Here is a 16,324-nt window from a genome sequence, read left to right on the forward strand (position 1 = left end):
CAGCTCAGTCTTCTCATGATCCATCCACAAACCCACCATTCCAATTTCCACAGGCTCCAATTAGTGGTGGGCTAAATAATAAATTATAAAATAATAATCTGTCTCAAATTGTCATTTGGTTATCACAGCTTCAGTTACCCCTTTCCACATAAACATGCACCATCACAGAAACTGTCAATGTCTTAAACAAACAAACAAACAAACAAGAATGCTTCTCTGTTTCCTGGGACAGCAAGGCTGGGAGGAAAATATTCACTGGTCAGGGGACGTCTCTTAACAACCCAAATCACAACAGAGACCAGAATCCCGTACCTTCAGCACCGGCATTGAGAAATGTTTATTTATTTAGATAACATACATTGCTGAGTCCTTCCTCAGAGCTCACCCTGCATTAATTGCAGGGCTTTAGAGATTAATGAGATGAGATATGGGTCCCAGCCTCAAAGGCATTTATAGAGTAGTATTTTCACAATTCAAGTCAAATGTCTCTGTGTACACATATTTATATATCACTATGTCCACATATATGGACAGAGACAGAGAAAACAGAGTTTGAATGGAGAGAAGGTATGAACAAACCTACTGAACTGCCAAGAAGTCATTCAGAAAGGGAGAATCTCAGATGCTAGAACCCAGTGTTTAAATGATCAGGAATTATAGTCACCGTATATTTAATGCTGTTTACATGCCATGAACTGCACTAAGTGATTTCTAAACACTATCCTGTCAACTATTTGGCAAGGCAGATCTTTGTGTCCCCATTTTGTAGATAAAGAAATTGAAGTTCAAAGGGATTAACCGATTTGCCCAAGATTATCTAACTGGGAAGGGGTAGGGCCAGGATTAGAACCCAGGTTTCTCTGGTTACTAAGCTCAAATTTTCCTTCCTACAGGACAGGAGAAAAACGAAAATATCCAAAATGTCTGTGAAACAATACCATTGCAACCGCAAACAGGTGGATTCACTAAGCCAATCATTGCTGATTGTTCAGCTGATATTTCAGAGGCCAGGCAGAAGGATAACCTCAGAGATGCAGGCAGAATCAGGATGAGATTCCAGCTCTCAGGGCTTACAGGGTGGTGATGGACCACACAAGGAGCACAGGTACTCCAGAGGGAGAACTGCAGCCTGGGGGACCAGATTGGGGGACCAGGCAGGGGAGGCTCCCAGGGGAGACCATGTCCAGCCCTGGCCATGTCTTGAGTCACAGAAGGAATCAGGATGAGGAAGGTGACCTTACAGCCCAAAGACATAATCCAAAGGGCCCAGGGCAGTAATGAGCACATCCTGGCCCAAGAACCACAGGTACTCTGGGACAAGTGCAGGTCAGCATGTGCCCTCTGATGCACTGCTGGGGACGTTTTGTCACTGTGCTTCAGCTGTTGGGGAAACTACTGTCACATCACTAGAAGTCACATGCTACTTTCCCAGAGATGACACAGGACAATTCACCATAAAAATCCCACAGCACTTTCGCCCCTGTAGGATGTTCTGCACGTGCACTTTGGAATAGACAGGGATGGTTTTTGACTCTGTGAGACGGAGGATGAGGCTGCTGCTCAAAGCAGGTTTCTGTGGGTAAGAACAAGGCCCACTCCCTTCACCTCTTGACAGGCCCCTCGAGACAATAGCCCTGGACTCTCCTGCTGTGAGCAGGACCATAGGGCTCCTGGGGATCTCAGAGAGATAGTCAGCTTCTCCATGGCCGCTAGATCTACCTTTAAACCCAAAGGGGAGAATACGTGATGAATAGTCAGGGGACACTGGGCGTGGTGAGCCTTCTCATTCTCACCCCAGTGTCACAACCTTCACTGGTGGTCGCGGCAAGTCATATTCTTCTCTGTGAGGTGGGCTACCAACATCAGTCCTGCATGGCATGTAAATATGAGAGACAGTCCAGGTAAAGAGATTAGCAGAGTGCCTGTTCCACTAAGGAGAGGTTCCACAAGCTGCAATTACTACGATTATACCACTCCTGCTACAATTCCGCTCTGTCCTCTCCCCTCTTTATTACCAAATGCTGCACTTGCAAGCCCCTTCCTACCCACATCTCCCTTGTCTGCGTACCCATCGTACAGTACCACACTTGGTACAAACTCAGCCTGCTGTCATTCTCTTAAAGTTTTCACATAAAAATCTTGCCTCTTCAACCAGATCAAAGCTCTCAAAGCAAGGCAGTAGTGAGATGGGAATGGGGGTGGTCTTCTTATATTTTCTAAGAACCCTGCAAAGCACTGAGCCAGGCTCTGAAAACATAGGCAGACACAACATCAGTTATTACTGATGGTCTATACTCAAGTATGTGTTTCCCTGGTAGCTCAGCTTGTAAAGAATCTGCCAGTAATGCAGGAGACCCTGGTTCAATTCCTGAGTTGGGAAGATCTCCTGGACAAGGGATAGGCTACCCTCTCCAGAATTCTTGGGCTTCCCTGGTGGCTCAGATGGTAAACAATCCACCTGAAATGCAGGAGAACCCTGGGTTAGGAAGATCCCCTGGAGGAGGGCATGGCAACACACTCCAGTATTCTTGGAAAATGAAAAACAGCCTTCTATTTTTTTGAGAATCCCCATGGATGGAGGAGCCTGGTGGGCTGCAGTCCATGGGGTCACAAAGAGTCAGACACAACTGAGCAACTAAGCAAAGCACATACTCAAGTATTGTTCTGAACAACCAATGCCTGGATGTTGAGAACTGAAAAGGGTTTGCGTACCAGGCCCATGAGACCTGAGACCACTGATAAAGCACCAAATTTGACACAAATCTTAAGATGTTTATTGTATTGTCTTTTTTCCCTGAATAAGATATGCCTTTCTCTGCCCCAGAGACTCCTTGGCTCCACAATGCCCTCTCAGCTTTGCATAGAATCTGGTTTTTCACGGCGTCCTGCAAGTGTTTGCTTATTTTGAATAGCCAAGATACAGAAGAGTAAAAGGAAGGGGTTATAATAGCTCCCTGGCCACTGTATTATTTCTGAAGTCGGGAATACGTTTGCACTGAAATTGCAGAGATCTTGCAAGAACGGTTCTCAGGGCTTAGCTGCTCAATTTCCTATAGGCAAGAAGCAAGAAACACAAAGGCAGAACCAGCTGTGTGCCTCAAACACATCATCATACAGGAGCCCATACCGGGAAGATGTGCTTCCAGACAGTTGTCCAGAGGATGTATTCAAGTCTACCAGGAAGCCTGACACCCCACTCCCAATCTTCCTCCACACATGAATTCGGAACTGTATGGGAGAAGAAGGGTATTTTTCATTCAATCTTCTTTGCATGCCTTCCTGACTTTTCTCCTCTTTAGTAATAGGGAATAATAACAACATGAACGTTAGAAACTGCAAAGTCAGTGGCAGGATGCATCATATACAAAGCATAACCTTCAGTGTCTCAAACATTCTTCAGAGATGATTTGAAATTTGGAAACGTAAACTGCATGTGCATTGTGATAAGGAAAGTCAGCCCTGTACTTCCCAACTGAAGTGTCATAGTAAGTGTCTCTGTTTTGATCGAGTATTACACACTTGTCTTTAAAAAAAAAAAAAAAATGCAGCTAACAACGCCCTTTGCAGCCCCCCAGTGGTAAGAAAGAGAAAGAAGGAAGACGGGGGATTCAGAAAGCAACTCGCACTCAGCAGACCAATCAACTTTTTACTCCAGAAAGACAAATGGCTTGTTTTCAGCACGAAATGAATATGTTCTAAGTGGGGAAGATGAAAAGTGTTGGTTAAAATGCACATAATTATTCATATGAGCGTGAATCATTGAGAGTCTGGATTTTTTTTTTTTCTTTTCAATCTTTCTCTTTTATCTGTACCGTTTTCCATTCTAATCTGGGAACCCTGCGATGCATTAGCATACCAGGTCTTCTTCTCAAACAAGTTTTCCCTTCTTTCTTCACTTGCTGTGAGGCCCCCTGTTTGCAGACATCTGCTCATCCATACACCATTTGCTCTGCTACAAAGTGACGAAAAAATTCAATAGATATCATCCGCCTGTTTAACAAAGTTTTTATATTAGGGAACGAGAGCAAAAGCTTTGGAACTTCATTAATTCCGTTTTCACAAAAACAACAGTCTCTCGGGGTGATAGGCGACTTCTTTACACATTCCTTTACCTTTGCCACATGTTTGAGGCATTTTCATCATCAGTTTTCCGCTGTCTTCCGCCAAGAGAAACTACTTCTCAAGGATGGGGGTGGGGGATGGGATGAAAAGAAATAGGATGCCTCTTATAAAATCATGTCACCAAAAACCATGTCACCACAAAACTCAAAGGTTACAGGATGAACAGAAACTCTACTATCCTTCTCAATTGTATCACTCTCAAGTTGCGGGAGAGGCATTTCCGAGGTTCTCAGGCGGCGAACTGTCTGCCTCGTACTCTCCCCACCCTCCAAAGGTAATTAAACACAGAAAACATTCCCTCTTAAGCCAAGTGGAAGCCACAGTGCAAAGCCAGCTTGCAAATCAGATTGCCTCTAATAGGGCGTCTCTTTATCTACTGGAGCAAACTCCTCCTTCCTCTGTCGACGGTCAATGACCACGGTCCTCCCCGAGATGGTTAACGGGCAAATTTGACCACAACCATTAAACCAAGCGCACGCCCTCCCAGTTAAAGCGCAGAGAATCAACAAGTTACCACAAAGCTGGACGCCCCCGCCCAGAACTGCCTCTCCGGCGCCCACCGCCACCCAGCCCTCGCTCTGCTCCTCTCTTGCCTCTCCCACCACCGTCCAGCAAGCACGTGACCTTCCGTTTTCAGTTCACCCTCCGGTCGCCCCCACCCCAGCGCTCCTCCTCGCACTCCAAGGCAGCAAATTCCGCGGTTCGCCAGCCTACAGCCTCTCGACCGCGCCAGGCGTTCGCCCGCATCTTGCTTCCTCCCAGGCAAGAGGAGCCGAGAGGTCAAAACTCCAAGCGAACCAGAGTAGCGGGGAGGGAGGTCACCAGGTTCTGCGCTCGGATGCCGAAGCACAGTCGCAGAGGCTGTGCGGAACATCACATTGCGCACTTCACCTGGACTCGGCGGCCCACCCCGAGGGCGCGCGTTCCCAGGGGAGCCAGAGCCGCCCTGGGGTAGCCTGAGGCCGGCCAGGGGGAACCTTCTCTGGAGCCCACAAGTTTCTACCCCATCCCCAAGTTGGGAGACAAGCCCTGCTCTCTCCTTAGAGGCGCCGCCGCTGATTCCTCCCTCTGGGCTGGAGCAGACAACTGCCTCTCCGCGCCGCACCAGCGCCCTGCTCGAGCCGTCCCCCGGCCGGAGCCCGCGACTCAGCCACTACGCTCCCACCCCGGGGCAGACAACCCCAAAACTTATCCCGACTCCCCAGACCTCGCCTTCCCCAGGGTCCCTAGGCCCCGCCCAGGGGTTGGGTCGGCGTCCGCAGGTAAAATCTATCTAGTCTACGGCGCAGGGCGCTCACTTCGGGCATCCTGGGCGCACGGACGCCGGGAAGCTGCGGCAAGGAAGGGTGTGCAAATCCAGCGTGAGCCCGGGTCCCTGCTGCTTACACTCTCAAGCCCGCCCTGCTTTCCTCCTCGAAGACGAAGAAAGTTCCCCAGCACCCACCTTTAGCCGCGAGGAGGCGGCGCCGTCCGCTGTCCCCGCCGCCGCTGCCGCTCCCCACGCCCAGCGCCAGCAGGAGCGGCACCCAGCACAGCCTCCCAGTCAGCATCCTCGCCGCCGCCGCCTCTGAGCTGCCGCCGCCGCCTACTGCCCGCCCCGGCTCTCCCTTCCCTGTGCGCGCCGGGCCGCAGGCCGCCTCGCCCTGCCGCTGGGTGCGCTTCAGGAGGCGCCGCGCTCGGTCTCCGGTGTCCACTGCCGCGCCGCTCGCCCGCTCGCCGGCAGCAGCCGCGCTCACTGGCACGGACCCGGAGCGGCTCCGGCGCTCACCCCGGGACGGCCCGTGACGTCACGGACGGGGGGAGGCGGCTCCTGCATATTCATGAGGCGCGGACACCGGCGGCGGCAGTGAGCTCGCGGCTCTGCGCCCCCGGCCCCCAACTTTCCCCGCCGTCCTCGAGCTTTCGGGGCGCTCCTGCTCCAGTTTTCCTGCTCCAGGCAGGACTTGGCTCCCAGAGGGCCAGGTGGGCGGCTGCGGGGAGCCCTCTGGCCCCGCACCCTTCTCGCTCCGGCTCGCAAATAACTGCCTCGAGGGATGACTGGCTGCCTCAGAAGTGGTTCCCGAGAGCCTGAGCGTCGCCCGCGGGGACTCAGGGCGCCGGGCCCCGCCACGCCCTTGGAGCTGACATCCGCGCCGAGAGACGCGGGGGCGTTGCTGCGAGTCCTGCCCTTGGCCGGGACTCTGGACGTTCTATGCTGCCTGGTCTGGGGAGGGCGCCCGGCCCACGCTAGAGTTGGAGAACGCGCGGGCTGCGAGTGCTGGTCGGAGTGGCCGAGCCGTGTGCATCACCGCGGACCGGAAGGGCAGTGGCCAGAGTCCGCACCATCTTGAGAGGCAGGGACAGCCAAGGCTCTCGGAGGCTGATGGACCAGATCACAGAAGGCAGACTTGGGGCGCTGGGCCTCCCGAGGCTACAGTGGGACAGAAACTTCGCTGCAGTATGGTGCCCAGGCAAGAAGTTACCACCTTTCTGTTTCATTCCACGTATCTTAAGACCAGGCCACCTGACGTCATGCCTTGTAACACCTCGTGAGTAATTGACAGTTCCCAGAGTGCAAGGGCCATGCACTCCTGACGACCCTCCCCACCCCCAGGCCACAGAGGTTTCAAAGAGGTACTCCATAAACACTAATTAATGGCTCACAATAAATCCTTGACCATGTTCGCATACATGTATGCAGTGCCAATATCACACACAGGTCAGGGTTCAAATAAGGACGTAGAGAAATCCAGAGAGAACCAAAAGTTATTTATTCATTGATTCATCCCTTTTACTGAGCACCTAGACAGGTAATGTCACCCTGACACTGGACACTAAATTAGATGTTAGATCATCCAAAGACCCAGGAGAGTTGTCCGTCTTCTCTTTAAAGTCTTTGTTTCTGTGTGAGAAGCCAAAGAAGGCAGTAAAAGGCAATTACAATGCTTTGTGTTAGGCACATTCTTAATGTTGCTAGATATGAGCCTATACAAATCAATTAACAAAATGTATATGCTGCAACGGTGTCTAAACAGCATCCTATAATTAATAACTGTGGTTTGGGGTACTCAACAAAGCCATAAAACCCATTAACAGCCCTCATGCTGCTCAGTCACTTTGCACCCGACCTGGCAGCTCACCCAGAGCTACTGCTGTTGTGCAGATGGACTCTTCTGCATTTCCAGGCACTGAGAGGTGTTTAGGGTGCAGCCATGAATCACATTGGCTGCAGGAAGCCTCAACCCAGGAAGGGTGCTTCGTCTGCACATCTCCTTTAACCTGCACAACCCACGTCTGTGCTGTTACTCTCCTTTCACACTGGAGTAAATGGAGCAAACTTCCTTGTCCAAGGTCAAAGGGCTAAAAAATACCTCAGGCCCACACCAGGCTGTTGCCCTTTGCAGACGTGGGATCCAGAAAGGATGGCATGGAGAAGAAGGAAAAGTTGACCCAGGCAAAATCAGGGAGGCCAGCAAATAGAGAAAGAATATAGATGTGTCTCACTTTCTTCCCTTTATTCTCCACCCAGGGCTTCCCAGGTGACTCAGCGGTAAAGAATCTGCCTGCCAGTGCAGGAGACACCAGTTCTATCCCTGGGTGGAGAAGATCTCCAGTGCACTAATGGCCCCTGTTTGTTTATATCCCCCCTGAATTCATTCCCTTTGGATATATTCTCCACATGGTTTGCTTTGGCCAGTAGGACAGCAACCATGCATGTTTTCTCTTCCTCTTCCAGGTCAACCAAGAGGTGACCTGCTGGAGGGTTAGAGACCACACAGAGTGCAGCTGAGCTATCCATCCAGCCAAGGTCGTCCTAGACTAGTCAGCAACTGACCCACAAGCTGAACGCAGACACATGAGCAAGCCCAGCCAAGACCAGCCAATCCTGACCCACATCAGAGCTGCCCAGCTGACTCATGAAAAATAATCAATGGTTGCATTCAGCCACTACATTTTGGGGTGGTTGCTGCTACTGCTGCTGCTGCTAAGTCGCTTCAGTCATGTCCGACTCTGTGCGACCCCATAGACGGCAGCCCACCAGGCTCCCCCGTTCCTGGGATTCTCCAGGCAAGAACACTGGAGTGGGTTGCCATTTCCTTCTCCAATGCATGAAAGTGAAAAGTGAAAGTGAAGTCGCTCAGTCGTGTCTGGCTCTTCGTGACCCGATGGACTGCAGCCTACCAGGCTCCTCTGTCCATGGGATTCTCAAGGCAAGAGTACTGGAGTGGGGTGCCATTGCCTTCTCCATGGGGTGGTTGATTAAGGAGCATTTCCCTTGTGGCTCAGCTGGTAAAGAATCCACCTGTAATGTGGGAGACCTGGGTTCAATCCCTGGGTTGGGAGGATCCCTTGGAGAAAAGAAAGGCTACCCACTCCAGTATTCTGGCCTAGAAAATTCCATGGACTGTGCAGTCCATGGGTCGCAAAGAGTTGGACACAACTGAGTGACTTTTTCACTTTCACACCTACTTCATAAGTAGGTCATCACAAGAAGTAAATGAGAAAATATATGTAGAACTCTTAGTATGTTGACTATGTGTTGGCACATAGTCAACATCCAATAATTGTAAAAATGTCTCCATTTTATCCTTACTTCCCAAGTCTCTGAAATGCCAGTCATAAACCTGAGTTATGTCTTTTGCAAGAAAGGCACCAACGACCCGGCATGGAAGGGATGAAGGTGAGTAAGTTCAGCCTTGGAAATTCTCAGGCCACAAGAGCCTTGAGCCCACATCATCTGTATGGAGCACAGCTATGCCCTCTGCCTATGCTGAGCCATTGCAGATACAAAAAGTAAATAATATAACCCAACAGTTAATACGTTCCAGTTCACTCCGTGCCAGGCTTTGCAATGGGGGTTTTGCATGCCATACTTAATTTAATCCTTGCAACAACAGGTGTTATTTTCCTACTTTGTTCTGGCCGGGTTACTGTCTAAGAAAGTTCAAGTAACTTATCTACATTAACTTAATTGTGCAGGATATGAATTAATGTCTTCCTAGTAGAAATTCTTTGTCTCACACATTATTGTTTTGAGAGAAGCATGTAGGATAAGTAAGCAACAAAAAGTAATTTCAAAGACTCACAAACATAGAGAACAGACTTGTGTTCCTAAGGGGGAGGGAAGGATTGGGAGTTTAGGATTAGTAGATGCAAAATATTATATGTAGAATGGAAATACAACAAGGCCCTACTCTACAGCACAAAGAACTATATTCAATATCCTGTGATAAACCATAATGGAAAAAATTATTATAAACCATATATGAAAAAATATATATATCTGAATCACTTTGCTGTACAGCAGAAATTAACACATTGTAAATCAACTATTAAAATAAATTTTTTTAAAAGTAGTTTCAAATCAGAAGGGTAGCTTCAGGAATTCAGCTTTTAAAAAGATCTTTATCTACCATCATTTCTGAATATTAAACAATTGTTTAAGTAACCAACAGAAACCAAAGGAGTGATACAAGTCTCTGAATTTGTTGAGGCCGCCCCCTTTACTCTTGACTAACTATTGCGGTGTGTTCTTTTACAGATCTTGCTCAAAATTGGTGAGAAGATGATGTAAGGCTTTGGTCACTTTAAGCTCCAAGCCCAGGGCCCCACCTGGCAAAGCGGTAATGAATCTCAGACAATTTATTTGGGTCAATAGTTTTTAATAAATAAATAACTCTACTGTTTCAGAAAATAGAATCTAACGGGAACAGGCCTGACATAAACACAGCCATTCCCTCTCATTTTCACTAGGGTCATTAATGCTTTGCCCAATTAAGCACCAAAACACAGCCCCTGAATAGTTTAAACTGGTTGATTGAGGAAAATAAATTATACCAGCTTATGGAAACTTATTTTTAAAAAGAAAATTAAACTGCGGCTTTCTACATGACCTAAATTGAATTTAACTAAAAATACTTAACTTTAAAAGAAAGGTCAAAAACCTGATTCTTAAAAAACTGGAGTCATTTATTGCTCCCCTCCCCCATGTTGGCAGGCAAGGCTGGGGTCTTCATTACCCACAAGCAACTGGACAGGTTACTGAATTTTCAACACCTCTCAGATGCTTTAGTGCTCCTGCAGACACTGCCTCTGCCAATGGAGCTTTTTAAAGTTTACGCATTTATCTTCAAGAGAAAGCGAGACAAGCTTGTTCACGACCAAATCCAGTTCATGTTCGACATTGTTTAGACATGAATGTTCTATGCTTGGTGAGGCAGAGTGCCTGACTAAAAACAAAGATGTCATTGATTATACCAAGGAATTATTCTAGCACACTCTCTTATACTTTCCTTGGACCTTTATACCCTGCGGTGTTTAAAAAAAAAAAAAAAGCCGGAAAATTCAGTGACTTCTCCCATTGTCAGATGGATCTATATTTTTTCTCCTTGAACCTGAACAGGCTTGTGACTGCTTCCTCAGATAGAATTTGGCAGAAGCGATGTTCTGTGACCTCCCAGACTAGATCATAAGGGCGATGAAGATTCTGCGTTGTTCGCCGGGCTGCTCACTTTTGGAACGTATAATCTCCATTGGCAAAGTCCAATGACCTGAGGCTGCCAGCCACGTTGTGAAGGTACCAGGCCACGTGAGGAGGCCACATGTAAGTGCCCTGACAGCTCCAGCTGAGTCCAAAATTTGCATCATCCCAGAACCTCCAGGTAATTCCACTTCCTAGGTGCTGAGTCACCATCAGCTGTTTGAATCTTTCCACCTAAAGCCTGGGACATCATGAAACAGAGTCAAATCGTTTCCACTATACCCTGTCTATATTCCTGACCCACAGAAACCAATAGTGTATGTAACAAAATTGTTGTGAAACAGCATGTAAAATATTGCCCAGCTTACCCTGGTTTTGCCTCCTTAAATAGGTTGCTGTTAATCAAATCTTGACTTATTTTATAGAGACAGAACTGTGAATGTGCAAGACAGAAACCCCTATCTCGAGGATGAGCCCAGAACCAAGAATCTTCAGTCTGCAGAACTCAAAGATGTTGCCACCAAAGGTCTTTATGAAGCAGGAAGTCCTTCAATAAGGAAACCAGGTACCAACCAACAAGTAGCTTTTAGGGACTAATTCAAGATGAGCCAAACAGCATCCAAGTTTGAAATTCCCCTAACTCCTTAAATTTCACCCTGGAACCCCACATCAGGATAGATTTGAGAACCTTGTCTTCTGTCTCCTTGCTGATTGATCTCTCAGTAAAAGTTCTTTTCTCAAAAGCTGATGCCATATTCTATGCCTATAAGGCAGTGCATCTTTGCTTGGTAACAGTTGTTTATGCCACTAAGTTTTGGGGTGGTTTGTAATGCGTCAAGAGTAACTAAAACATACTTATTCTAACTTGGTCCCTACAACAAAGACTGGGAAAAGGAAAAGGTGGTGAGGTAAGTCCTGTGAGTAATGTGTAATTAGTCCCATTCTGTAGCTCAAAAGTTGAGATTTGTAGAGGCCAAGAAAAGGAAACAATGGGGCTTAATGGAAAAAGAATGATTTCTAAAATTGCACAAGCCTAGATTCCAAACCTAGCTCTACTATTATCTAACTAAATATGACTCAAGAAAACTGCTTATTCTGTTTGAGCCTAGTTTCCTCATCTACAGATGGAGGTGCAATATGTGACCTAATGTAACAAGACTATTTTTAGGGTTAAATGAATTGTAAAGAGGTGAATAGGTGAATTCTTTCCCTGCCAAATGGTAGAGATGCAGTAAATGAAACCAATCCCTAGTGAGAGTGGGTACTCACCCAGAACCACTCCTGCTTTTGGTGGGTTTTTTTCTGACTCTTCAGTATCTGGTGTTATCTATGCAGGAAAAGGGTGAACATATATGGACGCCCATGAGACCACATCAGTGCCAGACCCACCAGACCCACTGGCACAGGAAGCACCAGTTCACATGCCCTGCCAGACCAGTTCAGGTGTGCTATATCTAAATCTACCTGCTCTGTCAGCCTCATGCTGGAAAACTCAAAACATTCTCACTGGTGGGGATGTTGGTAAAGAGTAAGAGAGTATGCTGATGGGTGTGTGGTGAAAGTATTGTTTTCATTTTATACAGAAGGTAATGGAAACCCAGAGAGGTTACACTGTTGGCTTAAAGTCACACAGCCTGGGGTAGATTCTAGTTTTCTTGACTCCTCATCCAGAGCTTCATCTAGACCATGTCCAATTACATGGGAGTTAATAAGTATACAAACATCAGTGCTTAAAATGCCTGGAGCCGACCAGACCAGGAGCCAGGAAGTGCCTTCCACACCAACAGCCCAGTGGAGAGGTCCTAGTAAGAGAGAAGTGAAAGGGTAAGCACTTCTTTATTTTCCTGGTTCAGGGAAAGGGGCTACCTATGCCGGCTCTTTCTCATTCACAGCCATCCAAGCTTGCTAGACTGCTCCAAGGAAATCATTTCACCCAAGTAATTTTAAAGTTTTATGTCTTTCATATTTCTCAATATTTAAGAAATTCTTTTCCAGGTTGGCATGGTAATGTGTAGTGAATCATGTGTCCAAAGGGGACAGGATATATTATAGCACCTTCACATGATGTTCTACAGCATCTGGGAATGTCAAAAAGCAGTGTCATGTGGTAGCACATGATAAACGGTATATATTTGCCAGCAGAGGAATTGAAGGACATTAAAAACCCAATGCTTTTCCTAAATGGCAAAGCGTGGTTCCCTTCCTGCTTTCATCCATGAGCAACTGAATGTTGGAAGCTGACTTTATTGTAAAAAATATCAAGCTGTTTTTTGGATTTAGAGTTTGGAGGTGAATACTCTTAAATCAGACTACTAAAATCCAAAGTAAATTCATTTTGCTAAAATTGGACTAAAGGTTGATTTAATACTGCAGCTACCTGGAGCAGGGGAGGGAGAGAGGGAGGAAGGGAGGGCAGGAAAAAGAGAGAGAGCTTTACAAAGAGCAAATGTGCAAACAATGATTAAGGATTTTGAAGATTTATGTAACATGATTCATATACACGAATATGAAATTGTACTTTACAAACAGAGATTAGGGCTTCCTTTAAACTCTTCATAGAAACTGATCAGATGCCTGTATCTTCAAAGTGATTAAAACATGCCTGTAATTAATAAATTCTTTAAATAGCCGAGCTGTTGTTGAAAAATAAATATGAAACCAAGATGCTTTCAGGCACCCAATGCTAGGTCATCAGCTGTCTCTTATAGAAGGAAACTCTAAGACAGAAGAAGGAAGAGTGTACAGTAAAAAATATGTGGATATATCTAAATAAGACCTAAGCAATGAAACAAAAAAAGTTAATGAGTAATCTGAGTGACCTAAAAACAAAATAACAGCAAAATACTAGGCAAAAATAACATGCAAACCAGCATAGAAAGTTCAGAATTAAAATGTTTTTTGTTCACAAGTATGCTTGTTAAATCCCTAAAGAGGTGGGAATATCAGACCATCTTACCTGTCTCTTGAGAAACCTGTATGCAGGTCAAGAAGCAATAGTTAGAACTGGACATGGAGCAATAGACTGGTTCAAAATTGGGAAAGGAGCACGTGTAGGCTGTATATTGTCACCCTGCTTATTTAACTTATATGCAGAGTACATCATTCAATATATTGGCTGGATGAATCACAAACTGGAATCAAGATTATCAACAGCCTCAGATATGCAGATGGTACCACTCTAATGGCAGAGAGCAAAGAGGAACTAATGAGCCTCTTGATGAAGGTGAAAGAGGAGAGTGAAAAACCTGGCTTAAAACTCAACATTGAAAAAACTAAGATCATGGCATCCAGTCCCATCACTTCATGACAAATAGATGGGAGAAAAAGTGGAAACAGTGATAGATGTTATTTTTTGAGGCTGCAAAATCACTGCAGATGGCGATTGCAACCATGAAATTAAAAGATGCTTGCTCCTTGGAAGGAAAGCTATGACAAACCTAGACAGCATTTTAAAAAACAGAGACATCACTTTGCCAACAAAGGTCCATCTAGTCAAAGCTATGGTTTTTCCAGTAGTCATGTATGGATGTGAGAGTTGGACCATAAAGAAGTCTGAGTGCCAAAGAACTGATGCTCTCAAACTGTGGTGCTGGAAAAGACTCTTGAGAGTCCCTTTGATGCAGGAGATCAAACCAGTAAATCATAAAGGAAATGAACTCTGAATATTTGTTGGAAGGACTGATGCTGAAGCTCCAATACTTTGGCCACCTGATGCGAAGAGCTGACTCATTTGAAAAGACCCTGATGCTGGGAAAGATTGAGGGCAGGAGGAGAAGGGGGCAACAGAGGCTGAGATGGTTGGGTGGCATCGTCAAGTCAATGGACATGAATTTGAGCAAACTCCAGGAGATGGTGGGGGCCAGGGAAGCCTGGCATGCTATAGTCCATGGGGTCGCAAAGAGTCATACACAACTTAGCCACTGAACAACAATGCTTGTTAAAGCATTAAGGATAAGCAGTTAAAAATAAGGTATAGAACAAATAACTTCCAAAAATGTTAAGGAGAAAAAGGGATTGAGGAAAACATGATCAATCCAATAAGTGAGAGCCAAGGAATAAAAAAGAAATAAGTGTAGAAAGGCAGATTTTTTTAGAACAAAGTTAACTGATATGATAAATCCCAATATACCACTACTAAGTATGAGGACTAAACTTACCTGTTAATAGAGGTTCAAAAGTAGGTATTTTTAAAATGCTGCCATAAACTGTTTACAAGGAAAACACCTTTAAAAAGTTGAAAATCAGAGTATATGTATTTATAGCTATATGTGTGTATTAAGAAGTATGGAGGGTTTTCAAAAAACCAGAAGTAGAACTACCATATGACCCAGCAATTCCATTCTTGGGTTTATACCTAAAAAAGAAAAAAAAATTCAGAAAGATACATGCACCCCAATGTTCATAACAGCACCATTCACAATTGTGAAGATATGGAAGCAAACTAAGTGTTGACCAATAGATGAATGGATAAACACATACAATGTGTATATGTATGTGTGTGTGTTCATGTGTGCGCGTGCGTGCACACACACGCACGCACAATGGAATACTACTCAGCCATAAAAAGAATGAAATTTTGCCATTTACTGCAATATGGTTGGACTTGGAGGCATTATGCTAAATGAAATAAGTCAAACAAAGACAAATACTGTATGATATTACTTATATGTGGAATCTAAAAAATACAACTAACTAGTGAATAAAAAAAAAAGCAGACTCACAGAGCTAGAAGGAAGTGGGGAGGGACAATACAGGGGTAGGCAGGAAAAAAGGATTATTATGGGATTATATGAAATAATGTGTATGAAACTTCTGAAAATTGTAAAGCACTATAGAATTTGAAGAATCTTTCATTCAATTAAAAAATACAGAACAAATAACTAAAACAGTCCTTATTACTAAAAATAATGAGGATCATTACATAAAGATAAAATGTTAAATTTGTCAGGAAAATATAATAGTTCTAATATTCTATGTACTTATTAACATAATCTCAAAATATATAAAGCAAAATCTTACAGAATTATAAGAACATTCATGAATTCACAATTAAAAGATGCTAATGTTCTTCATTTTGTAATTTGTAGGTCAAACATTTAAAATTTAGTAAGAATAAAGAAAATGTGAACAATACTGTCAGAAATTCTTCTCTAATGAACAAATTTAAACCTAGCAGTGAACAATTAAAGAGCATAAATTGGATATTTACAAAGTAAATGTCAGCAAATATTAAGAAATCTATATTGTGTAGACAATATTTTTTACCATTATGCTAAAATATAATTAATAATAAACATGCTTTTAAATGCTCACATCTTTAGAAATCTAGGGGGAAATTTCTAAATGGCTAATGGATCTAAAAGAAAATTAAAATTTAAAAACATTTAGAAATTTAAAAATAGTGAAAATACAACATATTTCCTAAATATTAACACTTAGAGAAAGAAGCTAACATGATATTTAGAAGGAATAGTCTTTAATGCTTTTGTTGGGAAAGAGAAAATCTGAAGATTTTTTTCAACTGAACATCAAACACAAAAAGTTAGAAAATGGTCAATAATAGTACTTAGGATTGTGCGATGCAATAGACAAACAGAAATGGAAAAACAGAGAGAGCCTAGAAATAGATCAACACAGGACTTCCCTGGTGGTCCAGTGGTTGGGACTTCACTTGCCAGTGTGGAGGGTGGAGTTCAGGTTTGATCCCTGGTCATGGGGTGGAGTGGGGGATGGGATCCCACA

At 44.8% G+C, this 16,324-nt stretch overlaps 1 protein-coding gene and 1 long non-coding RNA gene across 2 annotated transcripts in view; one reads left to right on the top strand and one right to left on the bottom strand.

Moving 5' to 3' along the window:
* Nucleotides 1-5,856, bottom strand: part of CLSTN2 (calsyntenin 2) — a 704,297-nt gene extending 698,441 nt beyond the window's left edge. Inside the window, exon 1 of the mRNA XM_081573999.1 lies at nt 5,567-5,856. Coding sequence (XP_081430125.1) covers nt 5,567-5,672 — 106 coding nt within the window. The 5' untranslated portion in view covers nt 5,673-5,856. The remainder of the gene's footprint in view (nt 1-5,566) is intronic.
* Nucleotides 5,857-5,967: 111 nt separating this feature from the next.
* Nucleotides 5,968-14,955, top strand: LOC145539826 (uncharacterized). The gene is made up of 4 exons (XR_014077983.1): nt 5,968-6,572; nt 8,704-8,782; nt 9,644-9,725; nt 10,505-14,955. It is a non-coding gene; the product is annotated as an uncharacterized LOC145539826 (long non-coding RNA).
* Nucleotides 14,956-16,324: the final 1,369 nt, after the last annotated feature.

Source organism: Giraffa tippelskirchi, chromosome 2 (assembly GCF_054371585.1).
Source record: "Giraffa tippelskirchi isolate mGirTip1 chromosome 2, T2T-mGirTip1v1.2.pri, whole genome shotgun sequence".
Lineage (NCBI taxonomy): Eukaryota > Metazoa > Chordata > Mammalia > Artiodactyla > Giraffidae > Giraffa > Giraffa tippelskirchi.